This window comes from Crassostrea angulata, chromosome 9, assembly GCF_025612915.1.
Source record: "Crassostrea angulata isolate pt1a10 chromosome 9, ASM2561291v2, whole genome shotgun sequence".
Taxonomy (NCBI): domain Eukaryota; kingdom Metazoa; phylum Mollusca; class Bivalvia; order Ostreida; family Ostreidae; genus Magallana; species Magallana angulata.
In genome coordinates, this window is record NC_069119.1 from 36,302,174 (window position 1) to 36,320,230 (window position 18,057).

The 18,057-nt window shown below is 34.3% G+C and overlaps 1 protein-coding gene across 1 annotated transcript; it reads right to left on the reverse strand.

Moving 5' to 3' along the window:
• Positions 1-1,359: 1,359 nt before the first annotated feature.
• On the reverse strand, positions 1,360-17,275 carry LOC128164355 (uncharacterized). The gene is made up of 2 exons (XM_052828153.1): positions 17,177-17,275; positions 1,360-3,309 (listed from the first exon to the last, which is right to left on the reverse strand). The coding sequence occupies exon 2, from the start codon at positions 3,265-3,267 to the stop codon at positions 1,567-1,569; it is 1,701 nt and encodes a 566-aa protein (XP_052684113.1). The 5' UTR covers positions 3,268-3,309; positions 17,177-17,275; the 3' UTR covers positions 1,360-1,566.
• Between the last annotated feature and the right edge of the window lie 782 nt (positions 17,276-18,057).

An 18,057-nucleotide genomic window follows, 5' to 3' on the forward strand; every position in this document is an offset into this window, starting at 1 on the left:
TTGTTTAATTCATCACAATTTTGAAAATGAACATATATAAAAAAAAAAAAGCATAGAAATGCAAAAGTAATGCTAGCATTACACTGTATTTTGAAAAGTAATGCATTACATTACCATTACATGTAATGCTTAATTTGTGGCATGACACATTACTATCATTACTTTGAAATCATGTAATGCATTGCCATGCATGCATTTCCATTGCATTTAGCATTTCCCAAAGCCTGACTTCCAAAACAATTGCAAAATGTGGAAGTACTGTGTCGGTTGACATGTTTATCTCGCTGCTTTGTTAAAATACCAGGTTTTTTCATTACATAACTATTCCTGCAAGTTTATGAATGTTCAATGTTTCCCGTCCCAGTACCTTGCTTAAATTTGAAGAAACCAGAACCCCTTGAAAATTCAAATTTCTTACGTTCACATATCATATTACCGAGTAAAATATGCATCAGAACCAAACCTGCGACCCCCCGCCCCCTCAAAACTCAAATATCTCTTGGATTCCCCTGCTGAAAAAAATTCTTGACCCATGCACGCATTGATAGCAATACTGCCATATAGTTCTTTGTGAAAATTAAATAAATTTACCATGAATGGTGTATAAATGTAGTTTGCAGTTACAACGTTTTTGTAATGATAAGTACACATGTGTATATATAAGGCATGACACACTTGCTTTCAGAAGTCAGAAGTGACGCTATTTTTATAATTCAACCAAAATCAATCAAAAATTGACATTTTTCTTATCTTTTTTCGAATGGGAAATATAGAGCGACTCTTTGAACAAGAACGAACTTTTTGTCACTTGTAAGTATTGGAGAGATATATCTTTGGTGAAAATATTTTGTTTGTTCAAGCAGTCGCTCAATGTTTCCTCAAAGAAAAACGGCTTCAAAACAAGCCGTTTTATGCTAAAAATGAGAACATGGCAAGAAAAGGTAAACATTATGATGTCATATTTTTAAATTGTGGGCACAAAAATCAAAATGAAAATTATGACAAAACTTCGAATGCATATTTGTAGAAATAAAACAAAGAATTACAGTAAAATGACAATGTTCATTTTAGGGGGCCATTTTAGGCTCAAACCATATAGACCTTTAAAAGATTTCTCCGTTGAAAAGCCCCTTTAGCTGATCATGTTTTAATACACGGCTAAAAAATGTAATGTCGACGGGGATTTTGTACTGAAGCAAACCCCTGATTATAACGTAGAAAAACTGCACGAGGTATTCCAAATGACTTCCGAATGGAGAAAAGATGTAAAGATTCCCCATTATAAATCTCCTTAGGAAATCTGTTTTTGTTCCTGTGAAGTTTTTAAAAGAGTGAAAAAAGACAAAAAGTCATTGAAGATATCTTCTTTCACAGGTATGTGCATTTTTATTCAAAATTGGCAAAATGTGCTGCATAAATATCTTTGAACAGACTTAGTCTGCTTACATTAATAGATACAATATATATACAGTCAGTTTGTTGATATATAACATATAAACTGATTCATCTATTAACCATTCACAGTCACTCTATCGTTATTTAGACATGTACGTACAACATTGCAGTTTATTTAAAGTTTGTATATGTGCAATACTGGATTTTCTTCACTTTACATGATTTCTGGAGAGCCACAAAGAGGTTGTCTCTAGTGTCCACACATAAGCCCCAGGGACTGACTAAATCACAGTTGTCAATGTATCGAAGGAACTTTCCGTCCTGATCCAGGATGTGGATATAGTTGCTGCAGCAGTCTGCTGTCAGGATCCGACCCTGGCTGTCTGTTGTGATGCCGGATGGATCATATGATCCCCATTGAGTTGAAGGAGGACCAGTGTAGGTAAACCGGAGTTTCCCGGCCTGATTCATCACCACTACTGCACAGGCGACACAGTCTGCGATACAGATATCTAGGTTTATGTTCTCACTGATGCATTTAGTGTTCATTCGGGGAAAACCGTCAGAGAATGGTGGTTTTATTTCATTGTACTGAATTCTTTGTTTCTCTGTGGAGCCAGAGTAACGCACAACTTGTGTTATCGTTTGATCATTATCACTGACCATGACAACCAGGAAGTCACCAGAGGAGGTACTACAGACACCGAGAGGTGTCCTCCATAGTCTGATCACTGTCTGTACCTGTTTATTCTTCACAATGTTCACAGTTCTATCATGGTAATCAATATAAACTAGATCCCCACTCCTTGTCACTGCTATGTCCCATGGATCGTTCCCTGACTTGGTTTTGACTGACTTCAGTAACTCCCCATGGATATTGTAGAGCCTCATCATTTTGTCCTCAGAACCACTCGTCCATATATGTTCATCACTTAGACAAGACACATTAAGTAATGATGAATCATTTAAAAAATCATACCGAGTGTCAATATCTGTTATGATCCGTGGTACATCAATGAGAGGTTTGCCCGGGGGAGAAGAATCGGCACCAGAAGATTTCGTGGTGTAGATTTGTTCTTTTGATTTAATGGATAACGCTGACAGAGAACCAAATTGCTGATAAAGCTGTTCTTTGTTGATTTTCTGAGGGGTAAAACTTGGTAAGGATACTGAGAGTTTAGGGGGTAATCTTCTGAATTCAGCATTCCTGGATCTGTAGGCAGAGACACGGCTGACATCATTGTAGTCTAGTATTTCCTTCAGATCAGCAATGCTCTGTTTGATTTCATAAATGGTGCGTGTGATTCCATTTTCTTGATTATTTATGAGAGCTAGGTGTTTGGAGTCCAATTCAACAATATCTGATTTCAGTTTCTGGATAATGGTGTCTATTTCTCTGTGCAAGTCTTCTCCATGCTTATCAATAGCTGTTGTTAATTTCTTAGAATTGTTACTCAGCTCTGCTTTCTGAATTGGTAAGTTAGCGGCAATTTCTTGATATTTAGGATAGATTGATTTCTCTAATTCTTGTAAATCTTTCTTTAAAAATTTCTTTTGTCTTTCCAGTATTTTGACAATGTCAACAAATTCATGACCTTTGTGTTCTTTAGAAGAAGCACACTGCACACAGATTGGAATGTCACATTGTTCACAGTAAAGTACACTTATATTGGAGGAATGTTTTGGACATTTCTTAGTAGATCCTCGCTTTTTAAATGTCACCACTTTGTGTTCTACTGAATCATCAGAGAGATGTTCCCCCACACAGGCTTTACATAGATTAATGCGACAAATATCACAGTACATAGGGGGGCATGGGGTCTCACAGAGACGACACCGTAACACATCCTGGGCCCAAGTCCTTGGGTCCATAGTTAATGACCTTGACCAGTGTTAATGGGCTTTTAGGCAATTCTGAAAGAGAAAAACACTAATCTTCTATACTGCCATATTCAAATAATAGACTCGAATTTTTGGGCGTTAATACCGAGAAATCGGAAGAGTACTGTCTTTTGTTTTATACTAGTATATTTTAAACATCATTGGTACGTGAAGATTACAAAATTTGTTTTCATTTTTTCTCAATCAAGCTTTGCTAATTAATAATCAACGAAAATTCCTTTAAAAATCCGGAAATCATCTGGATTATTTGGATTTTACAATCTTGCGCATGCGCATTACATTCATGCTATTCACGGAAGGCTCTTTAGTTAATGTTTTCACAATATCACATTTGCATGGATAAACTCAGAAACCTTATAACAAATACATGTAATTTTGTCATATATTCTGTTCATCAAAGGAAATACCATCTTCGCTAGCCAAGGGTTTTCGGTCCACTTTGCTCCCTATAAACCCTTGGCGGATTTCATTACGAAAACTCGGTGACAAGCTCCGTTTTACGATTGGCTGCAGCTGCGAGTAGCTGATCCGGATGCAAGATGTTTCGGGACACGGACGTTTCGTGACCTGATGTTAAAGACGTTTCGAGACCCGGACGTTTCGGGTCCTGGATCTTTTGGGACTTAGAATAAGATTTTTTGGGACTTGATGAAAACCTATCGATGAAAGATGTAACTGTTATAAAGTTGATTCAGTTTTGTATATACTGGTGTTTATAATTGTGTTCCTCTTTAATTTCGTTATGAATGGGTTACCGTATGTGAGTGACAAGTGTCGGGTGAGTGTGCTATTTTTAGATCGAGTGGTCAGTAGAGGGTCCAGTAACGACATCAGCTGGGTGCCACGTTTTGCAGCTCCTGATTTAAGATATAGCGATTATCTCCAGTTAGTATTATACTGAGGAGAAACGGGTAGCCATTGAATTCTGGATTCTGTTAGGCGGGCACATGTTTTCCTAGCCGGTAAGGTTGTTTTGTTTGTACAATTTTCTGAAATACAGACTGGTGTGCTAGACGGGAATTCTCCTATGGAAGGTCATGTGGGCAACTGACGAATGTCGGGGATGCATTCTGTGCTGAGTGGGGCGTGATTTTCTGTCCGGGCAGTGGTCGTAGACTTGAAGCGAGAGACTTGCGAGTCCGGGTTAGGATAGCGACTAGAGGGACAGGAAATTTGACAAGGGTAGGAGAGTCTCGAGTGCATATAGGTATCACACCGGTAATCGGCCAATCAAAATGAACTTAGTCAATTGTAGTTCCATATATACTTCAGAATTATTTTTTTCCTTGACTGCATTTTTACATTTTCCTTTACTCAGTTTTAAAAATTTTTGTACCACTGAGTAGGATATTTCATGTATTTTGTTAGGTGATGATTTTTTTTCACAGGGACTACTTCTTTCAGGGCTCATGCAGCAGCTTCCTGGGGAGTGTGCAGTCTGTTTACATACAAATGGAAAACACGTGGTTTTGAGGGTAGACCTGTTTGGAGCTAGATATTTTGAGAAAATGCAGTATCGCTTGCCCTTTTTATGGTGTTAGCTGATGAGATAGGTAACAAATAACATTTCCTCCGAATATTTTGTCATGAAAAATACAAACTGATTTTTAAGAATTTTTTCCCCTCTATAGTGTTATATAGTGAAAACAATTACCGGTGTGATACCTTGTATAGTGACCTTGAGTTCATTTTCAGAGAGAGGTTCTAAGTGTTTAAAAGAGACTGTTATTACAGGCTAATTTTCATATACATGATTTTGAGCTGAAATTTTGAGTAATTGTAATAGCAAGGTAGATGTGTATTTTTAATTTATTGAACTTTAACAATTTTTGAGTAAAATTTACAACAAGAGTTTTATTGGTTGAAATAGCTTCTAAACAACATTTTGTAGTATACTTCCATTTTATATCTGATACAGTGTGATTTAATTTTGAATTCAGTTTAAAGTATCAGATATTTGTTCATTTGATTAATTGAATTATTATTCTTTTTTTTTTTTTTGTTATGTTCGAATGAGAGTGGTGTGAAAGGGGGACCGAGAATAATGATTTGTTTTGTTTATTAATTTTTTTTTCAAATTAAACTTGTTTATTTTCTTTACAAAATCTTAGTTTTCATTCAGCTGACAAAATCCAAAAGAACTCATTACAATAACTTATCTGCTTAATTAATTCATGAAGCCGTATAATTAATATTTTTTTAAATGAATAGTAAGAGGGCATATTATCCCTATGCTAGTCCTGTAAAAGCAAGGTGAGATATCCTAAGCCAGTATCAAACTATCTGAGTGATATGTTAAGGCTGGTTGATTTTAATAAAAACACTAATTTAATGATTTAACATGTAACATGCAAATGAAAATCAAGACAACTGTATATTTATTTTGTTTTTTTCCTTTTTTATACCCGCACTTTCTAAAGAAAGTTCGGGTATATTGTTGTTACCCTGTTCCGTCCGTCCGTCCGTCCATCCGTCCGCCCGTCCGTCTCTCACGTTTTACTTTCTCAAACTGCTCTTACATCTTATAAACCAGCAAACTGAAATCTTGGAGTTTGATTTGGGGTGTCATATTGTTTTGTAAAAAGGTTTCAAAAATTCTCTGGTAGTCCTGGGGTCAAATAATTGGTAAAAAATGATGTTTTTTTTCACAAAAAACCTTCTTCCTCGAACTCCTCCTACATTTTCAACAGTAGACAAATCATCTCTTGGAATATTTTTTAGGGTATCCTATAGATGCGCAATAAGGTTTCGGAATTTTTAATTTTGTCCTGGGGGTCATTTAATGGCTGAAAAATGACGTTTTTTTACCCCAAAAAAAACTGGTTTCAAAAACGTCTTTTTTTTTGGTAGTAGCAAAATGATCTTTTAGAATATGATTAGGGGTGTCATATTGAAGCGCGATCAGGTTCCAGAATTTTTTTTTTATTAAAGCTGCTTGGTCCGATTTTATATCAAATTTTATGCACGCTTTTAAACGATGGCTATGCTTAGTATATGTATAATAATAGACATTGCAGTAGTTTTACCCGTCAATTATGCCAAATTTCAATGAAGAAAAATACGTACAAAATTTGCTAACAAAACAAACGACATTAAAAGGTACCGCGTTATTTCGCCTCATGTTAAATTTCACCCCTGACGACGAGACGGGTATGGTTGTATTACGACTTTGACATCGCTTTAAATAAAGGTCGAAATGATCAGACAATTACAAATAAACATGTGTACGTTTTGTTCGCTAATATTTCCAAAGTCTGCTTTCTTTACAATCGATGCATAGCATGCGGGTTGAATAACCCCAATCATTCGGGGGACGAAACCAAGCAGTTTCCTTTTCTAAACATTCCCGTGATGCATTTTGGTTTGTTTTTTCGTTTGCCCAAAGAGAAATTATTTTTATTTACTTTGAATATTTCTAACTTTGAAAGGAGACTGATTCTGCTGGTGTAAATAGGAGAAAGTCCTATGTTATCTCTTGGGATATAATTGGGGCTTTCCTATAGATGTGCAATAAGGTTTTAAAAATTTAAACTTCATCCAGGGAGTTTGATGCCCCTTGACACAAGGAACAAGAATATATATGGTTTAAGGGTGGGGATCTCAACTGTTTTGAAGATATTAAGGGACTTGCTGTTCAAGGGGGGACAGGACCACCCACAGGGCCCATGACCGACATAACATTTGATGCACCTTGACATCAGAAATAAGAATATATATGGTTTAGGGGTCATGATTATGACAGTTTCTGAGATATATTGTAATTTCCAATTCCTGGGGGGTGGGGATGGCCCCAGGGGTCAGATCTAATAAACCCTTTATATTGCCAGTAACAGTCAATATATGATTATGAAAACCCTATATTATTATCTTCGTACGTTTTCAAGTTACCATTTACAATAGAGGCTACGATTCTTCCTACAAGGTTCAATGTTAGACCCTTGTGACCCCCCCCCCCCCCAAGGAAAGTAGTTGTCTAACCCAAAATGAGAAAAATCAAACCAGGGTGCACAACTAGATATGCAGGCCTATCGTATCCTAGAGTTTTGTACAATTCTGTTCAGCCATCTCTTAGAATAAAGTTCAGAGCGGGAAAGAAGTACAAAAAGGTATAAAAACAATAAGGATTCCAAATTTCATTCGGGAGACTTCAGAATAAAGATTAAATAGAGATAGGATCATCAAACATCAATAATTTTAAGATAATTGACAATTTCTGATTCTAAGGGGGTCAGGATAACCCCTTAGGGTCATGACTTGCATGCCAAAATGATCTGATTCGCAATGATCTAAGGAGGAATAATATCTTTGGATTAAGGTGAGGATCTCAATGGTTTTCATGATATTTGATAATTTCAAGAAGAGCACCTGGGATCATGACCTACATACCATCTGAAATGCCTTGAACAAAGAAACAATAATACATGTTCATGATATATGATTCTATTTAAGAACCCAGATATAGATCAATAATCTATGTTTTGTGATGCTTCCTATGTATATATACATGTATTAGTTTGTGTTTTGGTCTTCAATTCATGTTCATGACTGTAGTATGGCTTAGTCTTATTTTAAATTACATTAAAAAATTGTCAAATATATGACTTGGAACCCCCATCCCCAAACAAACTCAAATATGAACTGTTGCCCCCCCCCCCTTTAATTGTCAAATGATCTTTTAAAATAAACATATAATTTGGGGTCTAAAAAGTTTTATAGACTGGTAAAAAATGTTAATCTTAAAAAAAATTACATTACACCTTGCATAATTGACAAATAATCTAATGAGATATGATCAGAAGTCATATTTCTACTTTGGGATCAATAACTAATATTCAATGACAAGTTAAAATTAATAACAATAAATTATTCAAATTATAAATGTTTATACTCCACATCCATATCCACATCCACCCCCCCCCCCCAAACCAATCAAACCTGGTTCTAAAGTTTCAGTCTTCTTACATTCTTACATGTGTACAGTAGCAAATTTTAAATCATTTCTTGATTGCTTTTTCTCTCCTCGTGCACATTAACATTTTGGAAATTGCTAAATTTTAAATCATTTCTTGATTGCTTTTTTCTTTCCGAATGCACATTAACATTTTGGAAATTGCTTAATTTAATTTTTAAGATTTAGAAACAAAATGTTATATGCATGTGTATTCGCCTAATTGGGGCAATTGTAAAGTCGATCTCCTTAACAAAAGCAGTGTCATCATTAGGCTAGGAATTACCCACATGGACCAAACACTACATATGAATAAATGAATACGATAAAATACTTTATTATTTCTAGTTTTAAAATGTCATAGTGTCTCCAAAGGGGAATAACATATTCAACTTGATGCGCAATGACACAAAGAGCAAGAATATATGGATTAGGAATGAGGATCTCAGAAGTTAACAAAATATGCAATGTATCATCATTTTCTATTTCGTGAAAGGGGGGGGGGGTTAAAGACAACACCTGGTGGTCATGTATTTTACACCATTTGATGCATGGTCATAATGACATTAGAAGTATATATTTTGTATTTTCCTGTTTCAAGGGGTCAGAACAGTCCCATAAGGTCATGGCCTACATCATATTTGATGCTTTATAATACATTAAGAAATACTCCTTCCTTCCTTCCTTTTATAACTCATATAACAAGTGAAAAGCTGTCAATGTGACAGCAAACCGGGTTTTCTTTTATGTGAACTGTATCCATAATCCATGTCAACCCGTATCCAGTGAAATGGATAAGGTGAAAGGGTACCCTATATGCAATTTTTTGCCAAAAAAGACTAAGTTCAAAAGCTGGTATTTTTTTCATAAATAATCAGAAATCAAAATCCTAGCCATATGCACACCTCTGATATATGTACAATTGATCTGCAAAAGAACAACTTCCTATCTTGAAAACTGTAGGAGGAGTTATCCGTACAATGAGGGTACCCTATATGCAATATTTTGCCAAAAACTGACTAAGTTCAAAAGCTAGTATTTATTTCATAAATTATCGGAAATCTAAATCCTAGCAGTATGCACACCTCTGATATATGTACAATTGATCTGCAAAAGAACAACTTCCTATCTTGAAAACTGTAGGAGAAGTTATCCATACAATGAGGGTACCCTATATGCAATTTTTTGCCAACAAAAGACTAAGTTCAAAAGCTGGTATTTTTTTCATAAATAATCGGAAATCTAAATCCTAGCAATATGCATACCTCTGATATATGTACAATTGATCTGCAAAAGAACAACTTCCTATCTTGAAAACTGTAGGAGGAGTTATCCGTACAATGAGGGTACCCTATATGCAATATTTTGCCAAAAACTGACTAAGTTCAAAAGCTAGTATTTATTTCATAAATTATCAGAAATCTAAATCCTAGCAATATGCACACCTCTGATATATGTACAATTGATCTGCAAAAGAACAACTTCCTATCTTGAAAACTGTAGGAGAAGTTATCCATACAATGAGGGTACCCTATATGCAATTTTTTGCCAAAAAAAGACTAAGTTCAAAAGCTGGTATTTTTTTTCATAAATAATCGGAAATCTAAATCCTAGCAATATGCATACCTCTGATATATGTACAATTGATCTGCAAAAGAACAACTTCCTATCTTGAAAACTGTAGGAGAATTTATCCATACAATGAGGGTACCCTATATGCAATTTTTTGCCAAAAAATGACTAAGTTCAAAAGCTGGTATTTTTTTCATAAATAATCAGAAATCAAAATCCTAGCAATATGCATACCTCTGATATATGTACAATTGATCTGCAAAAGAACAACTTCCTATCTTGAAAACTGTAGGAGGAGTTATCCGTAAAATGAGGGTACCCTTTTGGCAGCCGCCCGACCGCCCACCCGCCATTTTCACCATTTTAATAACCGGATTTTTCCGTTGGAAAACCCGGTTAAAAATGATAAGTCTCTACACATGTAATACACAAAGAACGATATATGAGAAGAGTTCAATTTGGCCCCCATAGTTTGCCATTTTTTGAGTGTTTCGGGTACAATAAAATGTTAACTAATTTTTTAGAAGAGTTGATATAAAATATATTTTTCATCTATTTATTTGATTTATTTGCACTCACTGGCAGTATATGACGTCAGAAGTGACGCCATTTCTATAATTCAATCAAAATCAGCCAAAAATTGACATTTTTCTTATCTATTTACGAATGGGAAATATAGAGCGCATGCTTGAACAAGGAAAATGTTTTTGTCCCTTATCAGTCTTGGCTAGATACATCTCTGATTAAAATATTTTATTTGTTCAAGATTGCGCTCTATGTTTTCGGAAGGAAAAACTGCTTGAAAACAAGCTGTTTTACGCTAAAAACGCAAAAATGGCGGGAAAAGGTTGTCTTTACAATGTCATATTTCTAAATTGTGGGCACTTGAACCAAAATGAATATTATGTAAACACATCACATACATATCTGTACTAAGAAAACAAAGAATGATAGTAAAATGATGATGTTCATTTTAGGGGGCCATTTTAGGCCCTTATCATATATAGTCCTTTCATAAGAAATTGTTTAAACAGAGTCAATATGGGGTCAACTCAATAGTGTAAGTCTGACAAATGAAAAAATAATTTTTGCAATTAAAATGTCAGAAACTTTAAAAATGTGATATGATAGGTAACGATGATAAGCCTATTAAAAAAATTAAAAGATGGTGATACAGTATTCTCACTCCCACCCCTTTCCTAAATCTGTCCACACGATGATGTGCATGTAGGCACACTGAAGCAAATCTAAAGCCAGCAACCGCCACGGGGAGGGGGCATAATTTAATTTTTAATTTTGTTTGTAATAATTATATACCGGTAGATCATTATACTTTCTATATGCAAGGGGCGCAACTCATGTTTCTCGCTAGATAGCACCACCACATCACCGAGTTTTCGTAATGAAATCCGCTAAGGGTTTATGGGGAGCAAAGTGGACTGAAAACCCTTGGCTAGCGAAGATGAGGAAATACGGGAGATAACTCTAACTCAGTGCATTTAAAGAGACAGTACAGCTGAAAACACATGTGTAAATAACTTCAGATTTACCTATTGTATCGTTAGAAAATAAGAAATAACGTTTATTGTAATAGTTGAAATACATGAAAATCTACGGAAGCGTATTAGGGTCGCAGCAGTAATTTTTATTAATTTGTTTTAACAAATTAGTAATTTGTTATAACAGATAATCAATTTGTTATAACAGATTAAACACTGTGCCGGATAATTATGCCAGTGCCAAGATGGCATTTTTGCACCCGCTTAAGATGCAGTTTCGGAAAAATCCAAGTATACCAAATGATAGACCATTGTCTAGAGAGTATATAACCACTTTTGTTTTTAGTGTGTTTCACCTGACAGGTGGGATATTTACCTTTAAAAATTAATATCCCATCGGAAAATGATAATTCCCATAGGAGAATTGACTCTCCTACAGGAAATATTGACAATCCTATAGGATTTTTTAAAAGTCCTGTAGGAATTATATTTCCTATAGGAGAATGGTAATTCCTGTAGGAATTTGATTCAGACATGTAGTTTTCCTATAGGATATCAAATTTTCCTATCGGATTTTATCAAATCCTATCGGAATTGAAATTCCTATAGGAAGTTCTTGTATTCCGATAGGAAATTTCAAATTACCTTTAGGAATATTGATTTTCCTATGGGAAAAAATATTTTCCTATAGGAATTTTTTTTTGAAAGGTAAATATCTTACCTGACAGGTGAGATACACTGATAAAAAAGGTGGTTGTTAACTCTTTAAGCAATGGTCTATCATATGGCATATTTGAATTTTTCGATATATGCAGCTTAAGCGGGTGCAAAAATGCCACCTTGGCACTGGCATAATTATCCGGCACAGTGTTATTAGTAATTTGTTATAACAGATTAGTAATTTGTTATAACAGATTATCAATTTGTTATAACAGATTAGTAATTTGTTATAACAGATAAGTAATTTGTTATAACAGATTATCAATTTGTTATAACAAATTGATAGTTTGTTATAACCGATTAATAATTGTTATAACAGATTAATAATTTGTTATTACAGATTATCAATTTGTTATAACAAATTATAAATTTGTTATAATAGATTATCAATTTTTTATTACAGATTAATATTTTGTTATAACAGATTAATAATTTGTTATTACAGATTATCAATTTGTTATAACAAATTATAAATTTGTTATAACAGATTATCAATTTGTTATAACAGATTAGTAATTTGTTATAACAAATTAGTAGTTTGTTATAACAAATTGATAATCTGTTATAACTACTAGTAATTAATAATTTGTTATAACAGATTACTGATTTGTTATATCAAATTGATTATCTGTTATAACAAATTAATAATAATGGACTTTGATTGACAGTGATTGACAGTAATTGACACGTGGTGAAAACTACAAGATCTTCGTCCCACTACGGTCATCATGGAAAACGAGGTTAAAGTGAGGTTAAAGCGATTCTCTAAATGAAACACATCTTACTTACTCGATTATTTATAAATGGTTTACCAATTCAGGTTCATTTTAAAATGAATAGACATAAATATGTCAAATAACCCCTCAAGGGGCCTCATTTATAAAAATAAATTTAGGTTGTAAGGACTCCTATGATAAAAACACGAAAAATACATGCTTACAAAGAAGATGGGGAATAAGGCGTGTAAAATGCCCATACGCGGTCGGACAGGCTACTGAAAAATTAAAGTATCAATAAATCTGATGGGTTTTTTAAAATCATTTAAAACAATATATATTTAATCATTTTAATCATTGATTTGTAACCTATAGGTATGTTCAATATATGGAATATGTTGTCTCAAACAGGCGTATACGTATCAAAACCTGCAAATATTGTCATTTTTTAGAACTTCGAGGCATTTTCTTTTATAGAGTGGGTCTGTGCTCCATATTTTTCTAATAGTCTAATTAAGGTCTATTAGAATACAAACCGATTCCAATCAACAAAAACGTGGAGAGATGACCCACTATACATTAAAAATATCAATTTGTATCCCAACAACTGAACGTATTGAAAAAATAATACAAGTCCGGTAGTTCATGACCTTAGTCACACACAATATTTAAAAAGCCCACTTTGTTGTTTCAGAAATGGCTCAGTGGTTAGAGTACCTTGCATAAGCTAACCTTATATATCCAGGGTTTTTATGTTACGGGTTCTAAACCACCAAAATTTCCGTTAATATTTTTTCTTCTTAATTTTTGTAAAATATATTAAAAACTGACTTTAGTTAGAAATTTTGCTTTTGCAAAGTTGTATTATAATATATTTGAATAGATTTAATTGGGGAAAAATAAATTTAAAATTGCATTTCACTACTAAACCGAATGGGCATTTGCGCCATCTTATTCCCCCATCTTCTTGTGGTTATTTTCAAAACTTTGAACAGTTATTGCCTATGAGAAGTAGAAAAGACATATTTTTATTAACAAACCTGTCCAGGAGATTCTTCGCGAGCACTGCATGTGTTTTGTTTTCAGTAAATACACTGTACGCATGCGTAATAGTATAGAAGGCAGAACCCCGAACACGTTGCGATGTATTTATGTGATAGGTTATACATAATTGTTATTTTTAATGAAATAATTAAATTTATTGCATGGGGAACTTTGTAATTTTCTAAAAGTTTATACATTCATGAGTAGTACAAAAATACCGAACCCGATTGGAATTTTTTTTGAAGTCGGTTTTTGATGAAGTGCGCTGTACTGTCTCTTTACGAGTAAAAAACGTAGGTGAAAACATTTATATGAATTAAATTTTTAGATGAAAGGAATTTACAGCCTCAAAATGGTTTGTTATGAATAATTTAGCTGATTTTTCAATGCAGCTTCATTCATTTTTTCTAAAATCGTTTCGGAACGATTCTGAAATTTTTTGTTACATTATGGGTATATGGGAGGCATTTTAACTGTGGCGAAGGCCTGTCCCGAGACACAGTTAGATTATAGCAACTAAGCAGAGTGTAGTGAAATTAATAGCATTATTGTTGGCTTTACATGTAGCTTGGTTATGTAAATGTCAACAATACTGTGTGTTGGTGTATCTATTTCGTAAATATCCAATACCTAAAACACGCTGATACTAAAACAAGTCCCACGGGGAAAACAAGTCCCACGTAAGTCCCACGTAAGTCCCACGGCAAATGCAGCTATATATCGATACAATAATTATTGATTATGATTAAATATGAAAAAACAATCATTATTCACAAAAAAATATATTTTTTAAAGCTTTTATTACGGAATTATCGACGAAAACCCCATGAAATGAGACCAAGAACGATAACTCTTGATTTGTTTCATTAAGTCTTACGTGAATACGACTATGTAGCTGTACTATTCAAGTAAATATGACGTACTTAGTAATAATTTAAGACCAATATATATTTTAAAATATATTTATACAATAGTTTTGACGGATATTGATATAGGATCGTATACAAGAGCGTAACTTTTTGTTTGTTTGGCGATTCACACGCAGATACGCTGGTTAAGGAATTATTATGAATATTTGGAGGGGTCAGAAAGAAATGAAGCATTACTTGGAATTTTAAAATTCAATGATTGGACTTAGTTAAAGCTCTTATTGTTTACTTATAATACTTCGTATTTTAATTCGTTTAAGTTCTACGTGTATACTTATCTCTCTATATTTTTTTTTCAATTGTTGCCATTTCATACCACTTGTCTTAAAATTTCACAGCCTTTCATTTAGTTATTAACTATTAAACTATGATTTTTATCTTCACAGCAACATCGAAAAACACTTAAAGACAATTTTCATTTTTTTTTTATTCAGCATATAAAACAAATTTAATATAAATCTTTTATCTTTAACCAGTCTCACATTGATTTGTCACTGATACGATGAAAACACGATCAAGTCATCATTTAAACTCATCTCTGAACTGTTTACAAGAAATAATTCACAAAGCCTAATTCTAAACATTAAGTCATCTAAACTGTTCACATTTAACCGCCATTCTAATTTGGGCTGCATATTTTCTTGTGGCAGACAGGTTGAGGTGAATTCCATCACTTGTCCAGATGTCCCATGTTGGCCTCATCAGTCCTCGGATACCCCAGAAGTGTACGGATTTGGACTCAGCATAGAACCTTTGCAGGAATATGTTGATCTGGTCCACTCTGGAGTTGTAATCTTCGGCGGTTAGTCCTCTTGGATTTGTCCGTTGAAAAAGGCTTCCAACGATTACACGTTTCACGTCACTAAAAGACAGTAAAGAGTCTACCACTCTACGGATTCCCTGAATAACATCGATGTTGGAAAGAGCACTTCCGATGTCATTTTCCCCAATCTGTAGGAAAACTCTCGTTGGATGGAATTTCTCGCAGTCTTGAAATTGTCCACTGTAAAGAATGCGGTGTGTAGTTGCTCCTCGCAAACCAAAGAACTTCACCATGTAGTTCGAAGGCAGATCAAGATCCTTGTTGAACTGTAGCTGTCCGTCCATACGTAGGTCATGTTCTAGGCGTGCCACAAAGCTGTGTCCAAGAATCGCAATCCTCTCCATTGTACATTAGAGAGAATAATAAAATACTTTCGTTCAGTATGTCTTGAACTTGATGAGCAAGAGCACTGACTGATAAAGTTCACAGACCAATACATCTATTTATACACCAGTAATTATTAATTGAAACTAGGTTCAGTGACAATTAGACGTGGAGCTTGGTGTAATTATTATCATAAGTACGTGTTCACTTTGTCGGATACATCAATTATATATGTCAATTATATGTCTATAAATAATTGGTTTATAAAATGTATACATTAAAAAAATAAATACATTTAATCGTCAAATGTAAGGCCAGTTATTTATAATCAAATGTGCCTTAACCTTCAATACATATCTGAACAATTGGAACATCCTATCTGAGGGAATACTTGCATGTGTCAGATACATCTGTTAAAGGTATCGGAAATGTTGTTGCACAGAGAGAGAGAGAGAGAGAGAGAGAGAGAGAGAGAGAGAGAGAGAGAGGTGTTTAATTCATTTTATTAAACTGTAAACCCCCCCCCCCCATTAAATTAATGATAACCTAAACTACGACTAACAGTGATGTATAGTACAAACGTATCACAACCGTTTAAATCAACATTTTTTTCTGTTACTGTTATAAAAATACTTTTTAATTTACATATACTTTTAAAAATACCTTTTTTCTACTTGAAAATTAATTAGTTTTATATTTTTTACTCTTTTTTTTAATTTTATCAAAACACAATCTATACAAGCATTAACGTATTGTTTACAAAGGCGTAGTCTTGCTAGAGTTATCGGTCCTTGTCATGACCCCCCGATTACACCCAAATTTAGACAAAATTTTTGTTTATTTTTAAAAACTGACACATTCAAACATTAGAAATGATAAAATTCCGTACTTACTTTAATTCATTAAGTTTAAAAACAATTCAAACAACAAACCTACTGTGTAAATCCACGGGAAGTCTTCGTTTACAATGGCGTAGTTTCGCTAGAGTTATCGTTCCTTGGCATGTAAACGGCCAATTTAACCATAAATATAGACCAAAATCATCGTTTCTTTTGAAAAACTGACACATTTGAACTTTTGACATCGATAGAATGCCATATCCATAGCTTTGGTGGTTTTATTACCGGTGGGACTTACGTGGGACTTGTTTTCTCCGTGGGACTTGTTTTAGTATCACCCTTTTCACTAAAACATGGACACTAGTAACGAATACAGTGTACATAAATAAACTACAAACGAGTATAGTATAGTATAGTATAGTATAGTATAGTATAGTATAGTATATATAAAGATCAACAACAAACCTTCACATTTTAGCTGTTCAACACGACGTTTGTACTGTATGTTTACTTCCTGGTCTAGACTTGCCATCACGTGATAACATTAGGGTGCGTCATTCAGTGGGGGTTCAATGGGGTTGATCCATATTTATATCCAAGCCATGCAAGCCATGCAAGACAATCCCATTTTCTAAACTATTTGAATAGGTCCTCACACTTTTTACCCCAATAATACATTTGTATACAATTCACTCCATTGAAGAAAATTCACTATTCACTACATTGAAGAAAAAATGTAGTTTGAAGTATTCTTTATGATAATTAAAGCGTTCCTGAATTTAATGTGGAACAACAAACTTGGACTCAAATTAACAGTAAATTATTTGATTATGAAAGACATGCGCGGATCTAGAGGGGGGGGGGTCGGGGGGGTCCCGACCCCCCCCCCCCTGGAAAATGAAAATTTACATAGTAAAATTATCGCGAAAATATGCCTCGGACCCCCCCTGGCAAACACAATTATCCTTCGGACCCCCCCCCCCCCCCCCCCCCCGGAAAAATTTTCTGGATCCGCGCATGAAAGATATAATGATAAACTGATAAATAAACTGTACATATGTTCAAAAAGCGAAAAATTTGCAGTTTGGGGATGAAAATGAATAATTATCTAAAAAAATCAGTTCAGTAGACCTAGGTAACACCCCTGCGGTTTTCGAATTGGGCATGTACGGATGAAATCCAGTCAATCCGTACCCAAACAAAACCGTCCCGGTCAATCCGTCCCCTATATTTTGGCTAATCCGTCCCCAAAATTTGGTCAAACCGTCCCATCGTATAATTATGTAGGCAATGTAAATCCGCCCCTTAATTTTGGTTAAACCATCCCCAACTTTAGTCAAACCGTC

Excerpts from the sequence above, each read along its gene's own strand:
- LOC128164355 (XM_052828153.1), bottom strand. The coding sequence starts at position 3,267 with ATGGACCCAAGGACTTGGGCCCAGGATGTGTTACGGTGTCGTCTCTGT.